General features: G+C 50.6%; 1 protein-coding gene across 1 annotated transcript in view; it reads left to right on the forward strand.

Annotated features, from left to right (window-relative positions):
• Positions 1–21,394, forward strand: part of LOC106888253 (trichohyalin-like) — a 65,821-nt gene that overhangs the window by 19,628 nt on the left and 24,799 nt on the right. Inside the window, exons 3-8 of the mRNA XM_014942331.1 lie at positions 3,240–3,372; positions 8,234–8,380; positions 14,654–14,762; positions 14,998–15,942; positions 16,791–17,315; positions 18,029–20,331. Of these exons, the coding sequence (XP_014797817.1) occupies positions 20,217–20,331 (115 nt within the window). The 5' untranslated portion in view covers positions 3,240–3,372; positions 8,234–8,380; positions 14,654–14,762; ... (1 more) ...; positions 16,791–17,315; positions 18,029–20,216. The remainder of the gene's footprint in view (positions 1–3,239; positions 3,373–8,233; positions 8,381–14,653; positions 14,763–14,997; positions 15,943–16,790; positions 17,316–18,028; positions 20,332–21,394) is intronic.

The raw sequence follows: 21,394 nt of genomic DNA on the forward strand, positions 1-21,394 counted from the left end.
ACTCACTGGCATAGCTCTGCCTTGAGGCACTGGAGAAGAAACACTCGTTCCTGGTGGATATGAAACCCCACCTTCCCCCACGCTGCAGGTGCATTCCCAAAACCTGAGCTGAAGGACAGATCCATCTCGAGCACTGCTCTGCTGGGCAGCTGTCCTTAGAGTTCACCATGGGGTACAGGCTGAGGAGATGTGCTCTGCTTACTGCAGAGATGTGCAGTTCTTTCCCAAGAAAGAACTTTCCTTCTTTCCCAAGAACTGCACTAGACTCCTCTCTAACAAAGAGTGTGTGCCTTCCCTGTCCTTTACTGTCTTTTCCTATGCCATTTGCCTGCATGCCATCATGTGCCCCATACTAAGCATGTGAATGCTTGGGCATGTAAGTACTACTACTAATGAGAGAGTTCTCCCCCATTTCCCACCCAAAGAAGAAGCAGGTTTCCCATCTCCTCAGGGCAATGCCAGAGAGACTACCTGCTCAGCCTGGATGGCCTCCTCTCCCTTCAGCTGCTGGCTCGGCACCCACAGCTCTCACAGCCCTCCCTTCACTGTGACCACAGGGGTATGGTCAGGATTTGCCCCTCCAAGCCCTGCATGATGCCTTGTAAGGAAACGTGTGCTGTGAGAGGCTGTTCTGCCTGCTGCCCCTCCAGACACGGTGGGCCTGGTTTTGGTTTGGATGTCTGTGAGCAGTGCTGAGACTGGCTGCAGCAGCCTGTGCTTAGCTCAGGGCATGGGTTGTTTGCATGTGGGGGACCAGGAGAGCGCAGCGAGTGCCTGTGCTCTGCAAAATGGGTGCATTGTGTCTGTCCGCGATGCCCCGCATAGGTGGCCATGATCAGAATGTAATGTGCCCGTGCAGGGACCTGTCAGATTCGGGCTGCTTTTAGGCAGCACTTGGCCTCTGCCTCTTCCATCACAGTGCCCTTCCTGCCGGGCAGGCACCGCGCTCCTGCTGCACGCTGTGCAGGAGAGGGTTGTGTGAGCTTTGTGCTCCCGCTGTCAGGTTCCCATCCTGGTGCTGGTATTTTGCAGCTGAAGCCGAGTGAGGCAGAGACAATGTGCTCGAGCATTCTGTCTGAGGGGAGTTTGGGGAGGGGGAGAGGGAAAAAGGCTGTTAGATCTATCGCTGGCAATTTAGATTCAGAGACATTTCATCTGCAGTTCCCTCAAGTGTTGAATTGAATAAAACCAGCAGCAGCAGTGGAAAAGGAGGTGGGGGAAGGGCTCTGAGCACTCTCGGCTAAACAAAAAGAGACAGGCAGCTCATAAAAAAAAAGAATTGCATCCTTGGGCTGAAAATACAGATTCACAAGGAAGGGAGGAGGACGCGTGGCAGAGCCCACCCGGCGGGCAGGGAGGGCCCTGGGCAGGCGCTGCCGAAGGCGCCCAGTGTTCCTGCAGCCTGAGCAGATCACAGGATTCACTTCTGGGTTTCATGATTTTCTGTGGGTTTTTTGAAGCTCTGGTTGTAGAATCAAGCAGGAAGAACAGAGTCCCAGGCTTTGTTTGCAGTTTAAAAGAAATTCTACTTCACTTTCCAGTGCTTCAGGAGAAAAGTGTAAAAGTGAAACCCTCGAGGGTCAAAAATTCAGAAGAAAAAGTAACTTAGCAGTTATAACTTTGTAAACACTTGCTGTTTGGGGCCTGACTCATGTTTCCCAAATGTGATCATGGGATGGCAGAACTGTCCTCATCATTAGGTGCTTCCATTCATCTGGCTTTGAGAGGGAATTGCTGCTGGTTTTTGTTCTGGCCATGCATTGCAGCATTTGTTTTTCTCTGGGTCTGTCTTTCGTTCCCCAGGCATCAGGTGAGGACAGCTTTCACAGAGAGCCACTCAGCCCAGCCGAGTCTGAGAGTGGCAGCCACTTGAGAGAATTAGATTACAGCAGAAAATAGAGTCTTGGGGTCTCTGTTGCCTTGTGTGAGTGTGGTGCCACCACTTCCAAGGCAATGCTTCCAGTGGCTTATTAGGTCTCAGAGAAGCATCAGGTGTCTCAGGGTTGACTGTGACCTTCCCTCAGGCTACCCCTCGTGACACCATGATGCTGTCTGCTTTGCTGGCGGCATAGGTCACTGCTGGTGGCATCTCTCTTCGCTGCAGTTTTCCTGGGCTCTTTCCACCCACGGGGACCAAGCCTCTCACTCGGGCTTCTCTGGGGTGGCACCCTGCAGGTCCTGCTCCGAGATGCAGCCCTTGCACCTGCTGCATCTCTGGCTGCCCAGCACCCTGCCATGATGGTGGCGCCTGTCCCCAGCCCAGCCTGTAGCAGGGAAGGGCCTTGGGAGAGGAGATGCTGTGGAGCAGGAGAGGGCTGGCTTTCCTCCTCCAGGCTGGCCAGTCTCCATCTCAGCTTGTGCTCCTCCCCAGCCAGGTCTCTTACTCTCCTAGAGTTGCTTTTCATCCTACTCAAGCAGTTTGTCCCCTCCAAGCAGCCTGGCAGGCTTCCCAAAGCCACTGACTCTCCTGTTGTCCTCCAGCAAGCATCGTGGTGGCTGAGTGGGGAGCACAACTTCTCTTCAGGTGCTGTTTTACTGTTTCATGGGGTGCTGCAGTGATTTAATCCAGTATAGCTGCGCAGGAAGACTCCTGATGGCCAGGCCAGCACAGCACTTTTACAAACGCTTACACAGCAGCAGCACAGCTGTCAGCACCTATTCAGGCACAAGGCAGAGTTCTAACATGTGTTTACTAACATGTGCTTACTGATGTGTCCGAACCCTCTCCTGTTCCCTACAGTGCACACAATGTGTGGGCAAGATTTGTATGTGATCGCAGTCCAGAATGCCCTCGCATGTGCATGAGCTGCAGTCTGCCAGAAGGGCTACCTGACTCAAGCCTTTGCTAGCCTTATGTCACCCATCTCAGGCATAAGGCAGTTGGTGGAGTCCATGGGTTTACCTGGGGAATAGCTAGGACTGCCTTGAGTCTCATTAGATAACAGCACAATATCAGAAACTGGTCTCCACCAGCATTTCTAGCAATAGTGGGGGATAACAAGAAGCCTGTTGGTGCATAATCCCAGAGCAGGCACCAGGTCCTCAGGTCCCACACCCACTGGTGTAGATACAGGGTGAAGGGGCTGGCTGATGCTCCTCAGAAGTTATTTCTTTCAAAAATATGTTCCTGCCTCAGGGGGAAAGGTAAGTCTTTTGTTCGCCCCCCTGTCTTCTTCCTTGATATCCTCGCCCCCTTAGAACACCTTAATGACAGACCTTATGTCTTACATTTTGCACAGCCCTGCTTCAGAGCACGTGAACGTGTGAACACGGCCAGCGCACTGCATCGGCCAGAGCCCGCTCCCAGCACGGCGTGCCCACGGCAGGAGACTGGGTGCCAGAGTAGCACCAGGATGTGAAGAATGGATGCTGGTATGTAGCCTCAGGGAGAAACGGGTGTAGGACGGCAGGTGGGGTAGCACACGTGGAGGCACCTGGCTTGAGCCAGCTCTCCGTGCTTCTCCGAGAGAAGCCGTTTGAATGAACGGCATGTGAAGTCGGTACCCCGCAGCCTAAGTGTGGGCAGCACCAAGTTACCCAGTGCCACCAGCAGCACAGCTGGACAGCTCAGGCTGGTTTCTGAAACCGTGTGACTTGGTCGAGCGCTGTGCTTCCATTAAAATGTCCTCTGCCTTTGCTGGTACTCACGCGGAAGTGCATGTGAAATACAAAGGCAAGAACAGGGTGAGGAGTCAGGACTTCTCAGGGCGGGCACCAGTACCTTTCTTTCATGTTGTTTCAGCTGTAAAACAGGGGTCACCATTCTGATCTACGTCACAAGGATTTGGGAGCCTGATTAGCTACAGCCTGTAAATGACTGAAGAAGTCTTACTGTGAATCTAGGACCAAAGGGTAGAGAATGAGAGAGGCTGTCTTATGGGCATGTATTATGCTGCCCTGATTTTCTCCCTGTGTTATCGATCCAGCGGCTTGCTAAGATACAGCCCTGCCTGCTGTAGTGGTTTAATTCATTTTTAAGCATCATTATTTTTCATGTTGTGGTCTTCCCCTGCTTGAGGTGCTTCTCACTGCCCATCCCCAAAAATGTCCATTCCTGTCTGTGTTTCATGGCGTGCACTACTCCCACATGTGTGTGTGTGCACACCAGGGAGATGGAGAGGCAGCTTCAGCTACACTAAGCAATTAAACTCCGGTAGCTCAGGGATGAGCAGGAGGCCGTGATTTTCTTTTCCTTTGCAGTAATTGCCTCTGCAATCAGCTTTGATCACCCGAGAGCAGAGGAGATGAGTGCTGCAAGTTGACATCAGTGGTTTTAATATATCCATTTACATATACAGGAGCAGTGCAGCATACAGCTTTCCATAGCGCCTCTGACCTGAAACCATCGCCGCTCCATAGACACCTCATTTAATTTAATACTTCACCGCCACTGCGGAAGCCACAGGATGGGGATGGGAGGGGGGATAATCAAGCCCTCACTCTCTTGCTCTCTGTGAATGTCTGTAGAAATGACATGAAAGTAATTGCTTTTGAAAAGCAAAGCAGAAATGGCACAATTGATTCCACTTAAATGAGAAGAGAAGGGGTGGGGGTGGGGGATGTTCACCCTAAACATGCCACCTTCTTTCCTGCTGCAAGCAAATCGCTTCATGGGTCTGTGTGGGGACGAAGGAAAGGTTGGCTTTCTCTGAACGGCTTGCAGGGGAAGGAGGCAAGCTCAGACAAGCAGTGCTGCTTTGAGCAATGTACATCCTTTCAGCTAACTCAGACCCAAGACAGACGCTGCTTCATGAAGCCATATGACATCCCCTATTGTCACAGGCATTTCTGTTGCTGGGGAGCTGGTAGGGAGCCTCATTGCATTGAACATCCTAGAATTATTCTGCCTCCAAAACCCGCTCACCTGCCTTGTAGCTGGGGGAAGGGGATGTTTATCTTGCATGCTGAGGAGACATCAGTTCCTCGCCGTCTCTCATCCATCTCAGATTAGCCCTGTGGATAAAGCTTTGTGAGCCCAAGGCTTTGGAAGCTACCCAGCATGCTGGTGGATATCCACCCTTCTGCCAAGTGCCCCATGCTGAGTTGTAGCCCTCCTGGCTGCCATGCTTGCCCCACGTGCCCCTCACAGCCCCCAAGGTGCAGATGTTGGGGTTGGGGGTGATGGGAGGCTCCGCTGCCCTGTGCTGCTGGTGGGGCACTGGGGTCGTGGGGCTGCTGGCAGGGAAGGGTGTTCTGTGCCTGTCAGCCCTCTCTGCCCTGGATCTGTGCTGCTTGTGCAGTTGGCCTGGTCCAGCGGCCGGTTATCTCAAGGGGTTGCTGTGTCCTTGGCCAGAGTGCTGTCAGACAGCAGCTGCAGGCTGGTCCTGGGGCCAGCTGTGCAGAGATAAGTCCTTGCATGGGTTTTAAATATGTTGCTGCTGCTTGGGAGAACAAGCACTCCCTAGATGCTTCACTACTTTGTTATTTCTTTGTTCTTCATCTTCTCTGCATGGCAGCCAGCTGGTCTGTGCCCCAGACTCCAGCCACAGCCAAGGTCTGGCTTTGCTGTTTTCCCAGCTGCCGGGAATTTCCCCGGCTGTTCTTCCAGTCTCCCTGAGTGGGCAAAGGAGGTCGAGGACTGCTGTGGAAATGTTGTGCCTGGGGTTGTGAGAGCAATGTGGCACCTCAAGGCTCACAGGCAGCGGGGCAGAGCTTGTCAGACCCATGGCCTGGCAGCCGTACACAGCAGAGAGAGAGAGGGAAGAATGTTTTGTCCATGCCAGGCTGAATGAGGTGGTGTGTCCCCCATGCCCAAGTGCTTGTTCTGTTCTCTGGCAAATACGGGAAGAAACCACCACACAAGAGTCTCAGGGAATCTTCCTAGATTGGGAAGACTCAGATACGTTTGTACCAAGGCAAAGCTGAGTATTTGCAGAAGGTCTCTAGTAGTTGGTTTGGCCTGTACTCATGTTGTGATGGAAGCCACCCCAGAATCTGGCAATTCTCTGCCCAGCTCTGGAGCATCTCCTTTGCTCATCAGAGTATACGGTGTTCTCTGCTGGATCCTGTATTCAGCACAAAGATGGCCTCTACTATTGCAATGGACAGGCGTGCGAGCACACGCTCAGAATTTAAACATTCTCTTTTTTTTTTTCTTTTGGTGGGTGTTTTGCTGGACAGCTATAACCTTTTTCACTGTGGCTTTGAATGGGCTGTGTGCGTATGAAATACAGCTTGGAGGAATGCAGGCTACTGTGCTAATAACAATGTCTCCAATACATCTTTAATGTAGACATTAACGTCATTTTATGTTAATTACATGCAAATTGATTATTAATGTATTTATTGAATGTTGACAGCTGGGTGACAGTCTTCAGTAAATATGTTTTACTAATCAGTTAGCATTTAATTAATATCGAAATTCTCTCTAGGTTTAGTAAGACAGTTAGTGAACATTAATTAGGCCCCTCAGTTGCTGTGTATGTTGCAGGACATCCCCGGTGCTGCTGACGGGGCTCAGCCGTGCTCGGCAGTGCTGCGGGGTGCGGGCAGGCAGGTGGGTTCGGAGGGGGCTGGGGGCAGCGGCACTGCCAGCAGGACAGACAGACAGACATGCTGCTGGAAGGGTGAAGTCTCTGGGAGCTGTTGCTCTTGGGAGGCAAGCTGCCAGCGGGAGTGGAGCTGATGGTGGCCAGGCAGATCCCATTTTGTGTGTGACACGTGGTCGTGGGAGAGGTGAGGCCGTGCCCGCTCGGTGCAGTGTCATGGGCCCTGCAGCGCTGGCTGGGCTGGCCATGAGAGAGGGCTTGGGATGCTCCTCCCCTCCCGCCATTTGGCCCGTTGTGTCCTTGAAGACCAGCGAGCCGTGTCTGTGTCCCACAGCGGGGCTGCTTGCACTTGTGGGGGTGAGTCATGGGATGGGGCAGGGCAACAGCTCTGGGCAACAAGTGTGAGCAGAGAGCCCTGCGCAGCTCAGTGCCTGTGGGGTCCTGGGACCTCTGTCCTTCCTGTTTCTAGAGAGATGCATAAACTGTATGGGACCTAGTGACACAGGAGAAGAATATAGATCTCTGCTAAAAATATGTTCTGCCTTGTTCCTGCACCTCTGTGCAGCTGCATGGGCACTGCTCTCATCCAGTCTCAGTGAGGTGTCTGTGGTGACCATCCCTTGCACGTTACCTCAATAGTGTTATCAGGAAGCTCTGGAGAACCCCTTTCTCCATGGAGCAATGCTGCTTCCAGTCACTCCTGAGCAGTAAACATAGCCTGCTGTTCTCACCTGCAGTGATCACTTTGCTGCATATAGGACCCTTGGTTATGGCAAGGCATTGCCCAGCCCCTGGCCACCAGCACAGAGGATTTCTCAATGGTGAATTTAAAACACCAGGCAGACCAATTCTCGAGCTGTGTGGCCAGCCTTTTTCTCTTGCTGCCCTGTCATCAGCAGGGCAGAAGCCACACAGAGCCTTTGCCCCTGCCCAACATGTTTGCACCCACTGGCCATGGCTCCTCTCACCTGTCGGAAGAAGGCGAGCAGCATCCCTGAGACCTCCATTGCAAAGGCATCGGGGTCATTGGCCGGGGAGCCGCTCCACCGCAGGGCTGCTGCAGCACTGTTAGCTCTAGCAGATCAATACTTTAGTCTTGTCATGTTAATTGCTCTTTGGTTGACATTCATGATCCTTTCCTGCTCCTTCCTTGTGTAAACTCTTCACAGCTGGGACGCCAAGAATTGAAAATGCTGAGCCCTCAAAGCCCATTCCTGTTGAGGCAGGACAAGAGGAGTGGATGACCAAGCTGCAGGGTACCAGAGCTCCCCATCCCCTTCGTTCCATGGATGGCAGGCACGGGGGAAATGCCTGGAGGGGTCCTTAGTGCAGGGTAGAGGAGCACGGAGCCCCAACACACAGCCGGATCAAGAGCTGGTTATTTAGCTATTAGTTAGAATAACTTTGGTTTTGCTCAGTTGCTCTTTGCTTCCCCCACCCAGACTGTCTGACACCCCCTCCATGAGCAGAGGAGGCAGGTACCCCAGAGCTGCCGACTCCCTGCCTTCCCAGAGTTGTACATATCACTGCTGCCGCGGGCGTGCGTGTCAGATCACACCTACCATATTGGCTTCCTGTCCCCAGAACATCAGGTTTTTGCAGCTAATGTGTGTGGGGGGTGTCTCCTCCCGACAATCCCCACCCCCAGCAGCATCAGGCCTGTGCTGTTCGGGGTTTTGTTAAGCCGTTTAGTATTAATTGATTTTTTTTCCATTTTTTCTTTCTTTCCCTGGGCGGGTCAATAGCTGGATGCTCAAGAGCAGAGGATCTATCAACTGCAGACCAAGCAGAGGGAGAGGCAGGCAGAACTGGAGCAGAAATGCAGCCGGATCCAGCAGCTCAACCAGGACGTGGAGGCCAGTCACCAGCTGCAGGAGGAAGCTCAGAAGCAGGTAGGAGAAGATGCCAGTTCACTCTAGCTTGGCAGCCCAGGCTGGGAAGGGAACTTTATTTAATGCATTCACAGTAGCAGTGATAACCTACTGTTCTCATTAACATGGCAGCATAAGGAAGGGCTAAAGATGCGCAAGTAGAGTCTGTCAGCTCCCAGTGAGGAGGGGAAAGTCCAGGGAACGGGAGAGACAGCTTCAGCTCCGCTGACTGTAAATAGGTGCTGGGATTGCACTTGATTTGAGGGTGTGACTGCTGTAATGCACAGATACCCTGGATATTGCTCCTGCTGCTGACCTTCTCGGAGAGAAGGAAACAGGGTGGCCATCAGAGACAATGCCTCTCAGGACAGTGCTGTCCTAGCTGGTAGTAACAGTGACGTGTAGTGGGCCAGGAGACAAGGCTTGTTCAGGTCTGTTCAGCTACGCTGCTGTGGATGAAATCCTCAGTTTGCTGCAGGACATGCAGACAATTAGGGTGGGAATGCCCTCATCACCCTGTGGACCTGACAGGAGGCCTGCTGGGCAGTGCTTGTGCCAGTCCTCTCTGTGCCAGGGCCGTTTGCCCCTGCCCTGCTAACAGCTCTCTCTTCCGATCCGTGTATTTCGTAAGCTGCCAGGAGTCAGACGGTTTGCTGAGACAGAGTATTCCTTCTGCATGTGAATCTGGCTTGGGAGAGCGTGCCGCTCCCCCGTCTCCTCAGCCATAGGGTTTTCTGCCTCATGTCCACTCGGGCACCTGTAGTCATGAGCGGATTTTGACCACAAGCTGTCATTCAGGTCCATATAGCAAACAGAAGAGGAGAGATGATCCTGCAAATCTGTGCAGCTACTGCTGCCGCACACTGCAGGATTACTTGCTCAACCCGAGTCCATCCTCCATGGTACCCACTGCTCATCTCTTTCAGCACCCCATAAGCCAAAAAAATTATGTTTATTTTAACAACTTGATAGTTAAATATTCTCAGTGTATTGAAAGTGGAAACATTCAGTTTCACTTAATCTGGTGATAATGAATATGTTCATTTGAATATGAACAATATATATTGCCTCATATATGAATATGATGCAATGATTATTTTCATTGCATTTGAAGGAAAATAACGAGACGTTGTTCCATTTACTGCCAAGTCATCCATTGTTCTGTGTGTGTGTGTGTGAAGAGACAGCACAGTGTGTGGGCTGAACTGCATGTTGTTTTCCGATTGCCCACAAATGAAGGCTGGGTGCGGGAAGTTTGCGTGCCTTTGTCTGTGTGCATGAATAGTGGAGGACAAATAAATCTGCGCGTGTGTCAGCGCGTGCCTGCATTTTCTTCTGCGTATGTATACAGGTCACCGTGTATTGATTTGTGCAAGGACAGCATGGCAGAGCAGGAATCACACTTCTGTTTCTTCTTATAGTTACTCTGTCTTACTCCCTTCCTATCCCTCCATCCATTAATACTGAATTCAGCTGAGCCTAGCTGCTTGGTTTTGATGTGCAAGTGGCAGATAAAACATCCCAGCTCTAAACTTTCTCTTACAAAACTCCCAATTAAAAGTACTGAATATCAAGTCCTGTTACAATGGGAAAAAGAGCGGAAGTTTGTCATATTGCCCCAAGACGCTCACCCACCTTCTGTGGTGAAGGGGCTTCCTGAGCCCAAGCAGGAGTCTTTGTTTAACAGCCCTTGAGGATTTTTCATCCATAACTTGTCAAGCTATTTTTGTAACTCAGATATTATCTGGATTCTGCAATGTATTGTAGCAGCAAGTTCCACTGCTTAACCACGTGTGAGACGCATAGCCACCTCCTTTTGTTTATTTTGAACCTGTCCCCGGACAATTTCTGTAGTTTTATTGGAAGAGGCCATGAACAGTCATTCCTGAGCCACCCTCCCTGTGACACTTCTGATTTTATAGACCTCTGTCGTGTTTCCTTTCCATCATCCTTCTTCCAGGCTGAAGGGCCCCAATCTTGTTTTGTTTTTTTCTTGAGCCAAACACGGTTGCTGATAAATCTGCTGATTTGGGGGCTTTGGGCTCCCAACAGCTGGCAGTCCCAGGATGCCTATAGCAGGCTGCACATACCAGGAGCCCCCTGCAAGGAGTGTCAGGTGTAATTTAGCACTGGGAGCATGAGTTATGGTCCTGCCCTTTAAGGAAAGGCTAGCAGCATAGCCCTGCCTGTCAGCTGAGTTCCCCACCTGATCATGAGCTCTCCTGGTGAATGAATCAGGATTTGGCATATCGTTGTTTAATACAGCCCCCATGCTAATGTCTTTTTGAAATGAAACCGAGAAAGCTGTTAACCTCAGTTAGCCAGCTGTCCTCACCATGACCTGGATAAATCATCATAGCAGGAGCTCTGAAGAACACCGCTATTACTGCTTTGGAAAACGGAGCTGGAAGTGAAGGACTGTGCTTCCCACTTGTGCCAGGAAGGCTTCTCTGCACCAGGGCTGTGCAGCAAAAGGACTGGTGTGTTGTCACACCAGGACCCGGCTGGTGCTCCAGGCTGGGTGTCGGGTCCTGGAGACTTGCAAAGGCTGGAGCTTCCACTGGCACGCTCCCTTCCCTGACAGTCACCAGAGGAGTCGTGGCGTTACACTGCAGGTGGGAGAAAAGCAATGTGTTGTATATAGGAGAGGAGAGGGTGGACTTTCACAGTGACCTCAGGGACTGGCTCTTTCGGCCACTCCTCCACCAGGCATGTCTCACCATCCAGCCCCTGCTCATGACCACGTGGGTGCTGATGCAGGGCCAGTCTTCCATGTTCGTTCCCTTCAGCTGGAGGCTGGACTTTCTCCAGGGCTGTCTCCTTCACCACATCTGAAGGAAGCTAGCTTTGAGCTGTTTGTCTCTGTGGTGGGAAAGGATATAAAGAGGACAAGTTGGTGGCTATCACAAGGAGATCTAGATCTACTGGAGCAGGGTGTTTCCCTCCATAAAGCTGGTTTGACTCTGGGAGCTGTTATCTTTATAAAGGCCTCATTACTCTATCTGTTCTCACAGGGCACTGATTGCTGCAGTCTCTTTGTGTGGCAGTGAGTTCCACCAGACAGGTTTTCTTTTGTTGTTTCTGATCTGGCTATTTTGTGGTTTTTTTCCTCCTGCATGACTGAGGAAAATCACACCAACAGCTGCATGTAAGAAACTCCTGGAAAGAGGAACAAAGCCATCTGTTCTCCATGTCCGTGAAGGCACGCACAAAAACTAATGGGCATAGCCTGCTTCAAGAAAGATTCAGGTTAGGAACAGTTTTCTAATGGGGAGGAGAACAAAGCACCTGAACAGACTGCCAGGGGCCTGAGCATTCTGCATCACAGGAGACCTTTAAAGACAGATAAACGGAAGATAGGACACTTGTAGGTTCCCCTGTCTTAGAACTGGAAGATGGGCTATCAACCTCTTGAGGCTCATGCCAGCCTTGCTCATTTCCTAAATCTATCCTTGCTCATACCTTGAAACCCATCTCTGCCTTCTTCAGAGCCCCACTGTAGTCTTCATGTGGTATCAACATACCATTCCCAGGCTGGATCTCCTTTCTAGCAAAGTGACTGCACTTGAGTCTTGGATTTGTGCTCGCATCCTACTGATGCTGATCAGATGTGGTTCATCTGATCTCCATAACGCTTAGACCCAGCTTCGTACTTCAGGTTGTGTTCCATCTCCAGCAGTGCTGGCCGTGTTCCCATGCTGGGTAGCGGTGTTGGTTTGTGGGAGCATTCTTCCATCTCACTGTTATGCTCCCATAGGCTTGTTCCCAGGAGAGATTTGCTGGGGAGTGCACACTAACTTTTTCCCATGTAAATTCATCCTTACGTGTCTTTCTCATTAGTGGTGTTCCTTCGGCTCTCTTCTCAGGGAACAAGGTTCTCTGTTCCAAGTGCTGTGGGCCCTATGCACAGAGACTCTCTCCTTCCAGACCTCTGGAAGGACAAGGACCTCTCTAATTTCTCATACTGGAGCCATAGCGCTCACATACTGGGATGATGACTTGGTGCTCTTTCACATGTTCCCGAGGAGCCTGCTCTCCAGGATGTTCCTGGATAAAGATGTGCTCCACAGGATGAGCAGAGGCCTCAGTGGAACTGGCTGAGAATGGGTGCCAGCTGGCTGAAGCAGACAAGGATCAGGCACCAGTGCTGCAGGAAGGGACAGAACAGTACAGCTGACAGCCTCTGAGCTGCTCCCTTTAGTGACACATCCAGCAAGCTGCAACTGGAACTGGTAGGTGCCTTGTTTGCTGAGCTGCACCCAGGAACTGGGATGTGGAAAGAAAGCTGGATTTTGCCCCTTTTACTGCCTACTTAGCTGGTCACAGGTTACCCAGTAGCCAGAATATGTGTTTTAACATATGCTGAAAAGATCAAGCAGAGCCTGGAGGATGTCAGTGGGTGATGAAGGCTCTAATACCACCAGCTGTATGACATGTGCTGCTATGCCTCAGGCTTTGGCCTGAGCACTGCAGTTCCACCCTTGGTGGTAAACATAAGAGTAGACGAAGCAGAGATGGGAGCATAGATTTGCTATCAGAACTTTTGGATTCAATTTCCATTCTCAGTAGAATAACGATGTGCAGTTTCTTACATGTGCTGCTTTGCAAAGGAATTGTGCAGGACATGGCTATCAGTCAGAGACCACCTGGAGAGTAAGGTCAGCTTGATGCCATGCAGGCTTGCTGTGCAGAGGCTGGCCCAGGCAACCTGGAGGTCAGGGTCTGACTGATGGAGAGGTCTTGCCTCTGCTCCTTGATGGCTGTAGGAGTCTACTGCCTTTTGCTTACCTCCTACTGTTTGAGTGCAGTCATGAAGCTTCAGTAGCTGGAGAGGTAGAATTGCCTGGATATCAGTGGTTGATCTATCTGCTTTCTTCTCAGTAACCAACAGGGGGGCAGTTCCTGGCAAGCTGTGTGTTACCTACCTCCAGAGCCCCACGGCTGTCTGCTGAGTAGCAGCCATGTTAATGCTGAGCAGCACCCACTTGGATTTGGGTCCTTGGTGGGAGGGTGGAATGTGCACAGGCTCACAAATATATATATATATATATACATACACCATATACCAGGGCACAGAGCAGCTCACACAGACATCCCAGCACCATCAGTAGGCAGACAGGGCTGGAAACACACACAGCCACGACAGCCAGTGGGAACTGTGAGCGAAGGTGAACTGTGTTATTTGTGTAGACACTGGCGAGGAACCCCACCGGGTACCTGGCTCTGAGAGCCAGTTCTACAACAGAGACGTTAAAGAGGGAATAAAGAAACTAATACAGCATTGACTAAAATGGTCTGCGAGGCTGATTTCTCTCCGTGCAGCCTCTGAAGGAGCAGACTTTGGGGCTGTGGAGAAATAGGCAGCCTCCAGGCTGTGAGGCTAATGCAGAGCCACGGCTGTTTGTATAGCTGCAGAGCCTTTAAGAGAGACTTGGGAAAACTAGCTTGGATTCCAATGAATATTTACAATTACACTGCTCCAAAGCTGAATCCAATCACAGCACTGCAGTATGCAGGCTTTGTGCATCAAAAGAAAATGAGAGGAAAGCAAGAAAGATGGAGTTGCCTTTGGAGAGACTTATAAACACAGCTCTCTCTGCTTGTGGCAGAACTAAAATGCTTTATTTCTGATTGGAGCAATTTATTCTTCAGGCATTTTGCTTGATATTAGAAAGTGCCTGGCTGTTTTTTGAAGTGAGAGTCTTCAGTAGATGGTCTTTAATTCAGAATAAAAGAAAGGAATGGGAAGTGTTGTAGTCCATAATTTTGATATTGTATTAACAAACGCCAGAAAAAGGGGAGCATTTCCAAACTAAAGCTGGGGCCCCTTTCACTCACTGCATTCTTGGTTACGATGTGGAAAAGGGCTGGGCAGAGCTACCTTTGTTAAAACCATGCTTCTAATATGATATTTGGCTGATTACCATGCTCTGCCACTAAACAGGATGATCTAACAGAGAAAGGGAAGGAAAATACTGAAATGAACATTCATTGCAGCTCAGTATTGGCCTCTGCTTTTTTGCAGTGGAAGGTTTATAAAAATAATGGTGTTGGGGAATCACTACATGATAAAAAGATGGAGGATTTTGTGACTGCTAGATTACTGCAGAGGGCTGTGTGCAGCAGAATAGAAGTGTGTGACAAAGCAGAGGCACAGCTTGAAGTGACAACCAAGCAGCTTGCCTTCAGGAGCTGCTCTGGTAGCCTGCCCATATTGCCCACTGATCAACTCTTCTACACGGTGCCAAGGGAAATCATCTTGGATTCTCTCACTTGTATTCCTTGTGTTGGTAGTGGGGAGAGCTGCAGGGAAGGGCTCGGCAGAAGACCTACAACGTGTCCATCAGTTCCATATATTGGGAGCTTGTAGAGGACTGACACACTGGAACAGTTGTGGAAGAAGGTAGGTGTGAGAATGGACAAAAGCACAGGGCAGGCTGGGGACAATATGGATCACATAACTAGCAATTATGCTTCTTACTCTGACACTGACATCAGTCAGCAGTGCTGCCAAAGCGTGGCTCTAACATACAAGGGCTGTGAATAATCTGTGGCCTTGGCGTGGTCCTACAGCACCAAAACACCACCGCTTTAATTACAAATATTTATGTTACATCTTTGCATGCCACCTTCCCTAGCACCATGGCAGCGTGACAGCAGATGCTCTGACACAAGTCGGGTTAAGACTTATGCTGCAAGAACGTGCAATTGCTTTGGCACGGCGTGAGTTTACAAGCACACCTGACCTAGGAAAGCCACATCTGAAGGCTGGCCTCCTCCATCCCCAAGGCCCCAGCAGGCAGCGTGTCTCCACCCCCGAACAGAGGGCAGCGTGTTGCCGTTTTCAGACTGTGCTAATCCCTTTGTGTGTTTTGAAGATGATGCTGTTCCCTGGTGCATTTCACCTCGTGGCTGCACAGATCCCTTCCGCTGGATGGCAATCTTAAAGGATGCTGAGGGGAAATCCCAGGAAGCTGGTCTCTGATCTGAGTCACGCTGCTGGTGCAGGGAAGCACTCTGTCACACGCAGGCATGGCACAGGGTGTTCCCTGCAGCTTGGCACATACTGAAGTCGATAGCCCTCAGCAGGAACTTGCATTCAGTATTATACTGTCTAAGAGGCTTAAAATCGACTGTGAAGTTTCAGTATAGCTACAAAAAACCCTGTTTTCAGTTTCTCCACTGGTAGCTTGCTCCAGAAGGAGACGGTGCAATTTGGTGATTGATTCTTGGCATCTGGCTGGTGCATCTGCACTGGGGTATTTTGAATCACGTTGTGTAATATGAAAAATAGTCGTTCATTTCATTCATTTGAATTTGTCTTGCGGGAATGGCAGCTGCCCAGACAAATTCCATGTGAAGATGGGAAATGTGATGGAGAGCCCAGTACTGTGTGTAGCAGAAACAACAGTGCAGTTTTGCACCCACCAAGAAGCCACCGTTGATCCGTCTTGCTCTCTGCATCTCATTGTAGGTTTTTATACCAGCTCTGTCACCAGCAATTGGTGACAGACACCAGTTGCTGTGGCCAAAACTAGCACTCCAGTTGACCGGAAGAGGAGTAGCACGCTTGCACATATCTGGTAAACCACAGCCTGCTGGAAAACTACCAAATAGTTGCTAGTGTTAGAAGCAGGTTAAAGCTTAAAGCAGCAAATGCTGTTGGAGCAGGACTTGGCTTAATAGTCTACAGGAGCCACTGGCCCAGGAGCTGGAGTGGCTGCCAGGATCTCCTCTTACCCATACTGTGTATCTCTTCTTTAAGTTGGCTAGAATGTAAATGAGAGCTTCCTGAGCTCAGTGGGGCTGGAGGGCAGACTAAGAGGAATGAACATGATGGTAAAGACAACTGGAGTTGTGGCTGAGCCAACCCTCATCCAGCTGATGGCAGGCAAAGCTCCACAGTTACCTCCAAACTCCCAACCAAGCCATCCAGGTGTCCGCAAGGGCCCCACATCAGTGTGTGGCTGTACAGCTCTGTCCGTGTCGGTCTCTTTTCTCAAGTCACAGGCGACAGGACAAGAGGAAATGGCCTCAAGTTGCGCCAGGGGAGGTTCAGGCTGGATATTAGGAAAATTTTTTTCACTGAAAGGGTTATCAGACATTGGAATGGGCTGCCCAGGGAGGTGGTTGAGGCACCATCCCTGGAGATGTTCAAAAGACGGGTTGATGTAGTGCTGGGAGGTATGGTTTAGTGATGATGCTCCTTGTTTGTTGTGCGGGTGTCTATCTTTGTCAGTTAGGTTGACGGTTGGACAAGATGATCTTTAAGGTCCCTTCCAGCCTAGAAGATTCTGTGATTCTGTGTCGTCCAGCACTCCATCTCCTCACTATCAGCCTCACACGCTGTGTGTGCTACAGCTGAGTGCTCTTCAGGACAGGTCCCATGTCACTTCTTTCTAAGCCCTACACTTATTTCATATTTCCATAGTGGGAACAGTGTAGTAAGGCTCGTGCTGGCTGGGAAAACCAAGCAGGCTCTGCCCCACTCCAACCACGTAGCCCTGAGAAGGTAAGAGCCATTGCTGGTGTGGAGAGATACGGGCAAGTGGGGAAAGGGCTGACAGTGGTCTCTACGAGCTGTAGAACCAGAGGGAAGGAGCACCAGCAGCGATGGAGGAAGAGCTGCTCCGACGGACGGAGCAATCTCTGCAGGGCTGGGGGATCCTGGGCCGTGATGGAAGTCAGTGCCTGGGTGGGTGCCTCTCCCACACCTACCGTGGGAAGCACTTGCAATTCTGTGACAGCAAAAGTTGGGTATGTAACTGATAATAATGTATGTGTAAACAGAGCTGTTGCAGCAAACAGCCTGAGAGCTACTGCAGTTTCTCTGCTGGTGTCTCTGTACACTCCATCCCTCCTCTCTATTGCTTCAGTGTCATGTCTCGCGCTCTGACCGGCTCCAGAGGACAGCACTCAGAAGTGTGCTGGCTGAGACACCCCTCATTCGGTGCAGGTGAGTGCAAACCTCACAGCCCCATTGCCTGCATCAAACCACGGTGCCTCTGCGACTCCCACATTCCCTCTGGGGAGCAGCAGCAGACCTGCTTCTCTGAGTCTCCCTTGGCATGGCTGAGTCCCCTTAGAAGGTCACTGGGCAGCCCCTAATGCCCCAGGGAGCCTTAGCACTCTGCAACCCTCACCCGGGTGCTGGTTCTCCAGTCCTGCACCATCCCTTGCGCCAAGGACAGAGGTGCTCCCTGACGTGCAGGAGCCCAAGTGCTGTCAACCCGGCTCGAGGGCTCCCCACGAGAACAAAGCACAGGTTTTGGCACTGAAGGTGACCAGCTGAGACAGCAGCAAACTGTTTGCTGGACGTCCTGCAGCTCATCACAGAGAAGGACTGGGGCATAGAGGCTTCTGCTGCCATTACCACCAGCTCTGCCACTGCTAGGAGTGAGTGTTGCTTAAAAGTGGCCTGGTGTATGATGGCTCACCTCTATCCTGACATGGCAGTGCAGAGCTGGGGTTACCAGCCCACCACTGCAAATTTTTAAGCTAGGCTTTTTAGATACAGCTCCTTAAAAAGGACAACAGACCGATATTGATACAGGGCAGGATCAGTCCCTGCAAAGGAGCCTGGAGCAGTGAAGGAAAGAAAACGCTGCCATCAGCTGCAAGTCCGTCTAGCTCACTGCCTCCTCTCTGCCACTGTCTCCTCTCTGCCAGGAGCCAAGAACTGCGCTCGTGGTCAGTGTAAGAAGAGGGCATAGATGCCACAGTACTGCCCCAAATACCCTGCCAGCCTCCGGTGATTACAGCTCAGAGGCTTCAGAAGCAAAAGTGGGATCTTGCATTTAATCAATGTAAGTGGATTTTTTTCTCCCATTAAAATATTTAATTTCTTTCTGAATGCCCGTAAACTTTGGGAGTCTACCATATCCTGTGTGAAGCAGTCTGACACAACATATGACATTAAAAAAAAAACCTGTTTTTTGTTTTGTGGTTGTTACCTGCTGATTTATGGGGTGCTGCTGGTTCTTATATCGAAGGGACAATGAGAAATCATACTGCAAACAACCTCTATATGCCAAACTTGATTTTATAATCTTCTTCAGTCGTTTCTTTTCCAGGCTAAAGAGACTATCTACTTTTTCCTCATATGGAAAATATTCTTTGTATTTGATCACCCTCGTTGCTCTTCTCTGAAACCCTTCCAACTCTATTTTTCTTGAGAGAGGCAGACCAGAGCTGCATATGATAATCACAAGGCAGCTTCCACTTCGGATCTATTCAGTGGCGTAACTGTGATCTGCTCTCCATTATTTTCCTAATAATTCTTAACAGTCAGTTTGCCTTTTGGGCTGCTCCTGGGCACTGAGCAAACGTTTCCATAGAACCATCTCTCCATCTATATCTGGTTTTATCTAGTATAGCCCCAAGCTCAGCCCGCACTCGTGAGGAGGGAATGGAGCTACAGCAGCTGGGACTGCGAGTGAAATCTGGTAAGAAAGCGCAAATGCCCCAGAACTTTAGCAGGGTTAAGACCACCTGGCTGTGTCTCGTATCTTCAGGATTGGAGACAGCTGCTAAACATCTGGAAAACAAGAAATGATGAGTTAATCTCAGCCCCGCAACACTGCAGCCCTGTCCTCTTCCAGCCATGGCTACCTTCGAGTACCAGCTGCGCCCAAGAGGCTGTAACACTGTGGGAAGAGCTCAGGAGCCTGCTCTTCACTGAAGCAAAACTTGGGGTCAGGTGAGGCAGAACCACTGGGAACAACCCATGTTTGCTTTGCTCTTGGATACAGAGCCTCCTTAAAGAAAACACCCATGCCTGTTGAATGTGGTCACCCTTTCACCCCTGTTGCAAGGATTCCTTCTGAGATCCCACCTTCATTTACCATGCCAAGCACCAAGGCCACTGTTGCACAGGCCACAGGACTGATGGCCCACGTGGCACAGGGACAGGCCCACAAGTTTCCACCGATGCAGCCTGCACGGTCCAGGGAAGAGCGGCCACCTTCATGGCTCAAGAGTTCTGCTGGGTGGCTCCCACTAACCTTTCAGTGTTGAGCACAAGCACACCTCACCACGACTGCAGCCGGAGCCCCTGCAGATAAACACCGATGTCAAGTCACTATCGAAGAACACAAATAATGTTCTCTTGCTCCTTCTTCACGTTTTCTTTCTGTAGACTCACAGAGCAAGCAGGAAGGGATCGTGCAGCCTGACCTTCTGTACCCGCGGTCAAGAAAATTTCGCCATGTTACTGCTGAATTCAGTAACTTGTTTGACAAAAGCAGTTTCAGAAGAGCGTTTAACTGCACTTGAAGACATCAAGAGATGGCAAATGCATTTCCTCCCTTCAAAGTCAATCCCTTTGCATCATTCCTACTGATTTTTTTTCTCTGATTATTGCTGTACCAGTGGGGCTAATGAGCAGCAGAATGGTCTCAACTTTGTTTCTCCTGGTTTCTATGCTTTATCTTCTCTGTATCTTTGAATACTCCTTTTGTTTTGGCCTGAGACTTAAGGTTAACCATAAGGAAAGGAAGGGCATAAGGATCCTCTCTTTCTGCCTCTATTTCTGCATTCCCATGCCCACCAACCCGTGGTTCCCCACCACAACAGTCTTTGTCCACTTACCCAGCTCCCTCTGGTTTCTGACTCCCCTCAACCCCCTTTTTTTCCCCTTATCTTTTCCCACCTGCTGTTGCTGCTAGTTCTGGAGAAGGCCCCCAGAGCCAATACCGATGTGGCTGTCCAGGTGCACCATCCATCTGCCAGCAGCTCAGTGGCTGTAACTGCAAGAACCACCAAAGCATCATGTTCTATGACCAGACCTGAGCAACGCTGTTTTTCTTTCACTCGCTCCTCCCTTCTTCCAGCAGGAATTGCTGCCAATTTCTAGCTCATGGTTCCTTACAGAAATGTAGCAACTCCTTTGCAGCTCATGTACATCCTTACTCAAGAAACCAAGATGCAGCTTGCAGGAGCAGCGGTGGAAATGGCTGCCGTCCGTGATGGAGGTAAGTACAAGAGAGCACTGCGAGAGGCACATGGGTGCTGGGCAGGGGGGAGCCCTGGTGGGCTGGTGCACACTTTTGGGTTTTCAGGCTCACTCCTGCCCTCGCCCGTGCGTTCCTCTTATCCTGGGTGAAGTGTTTAAAACCCAACTAGACACAGTCCTGGCAGCCTGCTCCATCTGACCCTACATGGACAGGGCAGCTGGAGCATCTCCTCAGATGGTCTCAAGAGGCCCCTGCTCTGTGCTTCTGTGACACTGGGCCTTTCCCCCCAGGGAGATGGAAGGGTGCAGGAGGCTGTGGCCTCTGCGCTTCCAGCAAAGCCCCCAGGATTCCTCCAGCACCAGCATCCGTGGCGCTGTGCTAGGGACGAGCAGAGGTACCTGGTGTCTGAGCAGTGGGAATGTCACAGGTTGGCTTCTGGGGGACAGGGCCCCCACACGCACCACCAATGGCCTCAACACCCCTCCAAGATTTCAAGGGAACAAGTGGAGGGACAAAGGAGGCACAGAGCGCTGCTGGCTGCTCCAGGATTTGGCTTGTGCTGGAAATGCAATAGGGAACGGTCCTACCTATTTTTGCCACTCTGTAGCTGTTTCCTCCTACTCTATTTTCACACATCCAGCTCCTTTCTTTCTCCTTTCTCTGGAGGGGACCCTCTCCCAAGAGCTGCGATGTTTTTTTAATAAGTATTTTTTCAAGTAGCTGGCTGAGACCCTGGCAAGGATAATGAGATCATTTTCCTTGCAGAATGCGAAGCCATGCAAGACTTTTGCCTGTTTTGTTATTTCTCCCCTGTAGACTCAGACCACGCTACCGGTTATTTTATGTTTGTTGATATTCCCCACCAGCCAAAGGTACAGCCTGTGCCCCAGACAGCTCCCAGATGCGATTAGACCAGAGGTACCGGTTCCCTGCCGACGCAGAGAATTGGAAATTATCACTAGAACTGCAGAGAAATAACCTTTAAGGCTCATTAAAATTCCACGGACGCAAACGCCTGTTCCCGTTTTCACGGCTCCAGCTCCGGGGCTGGGACCCACCTCCTCCCCTTCCATCTGCCCCC

This window comes from Calidris pugnax, unplaced genomic scaffold (genome assembly GCF_001431845.1).
Source record: "Calidris pugnax isolate Ruff unplaced genomic scaffold, ASM143184v1 scaffold28, whole genome shotgun sequence".
NCBI lineage: Eukaryota > Metazoa > Chordata > Aves > Charadriiformes > Scolopacidae > Calidris > Calidris pugnax.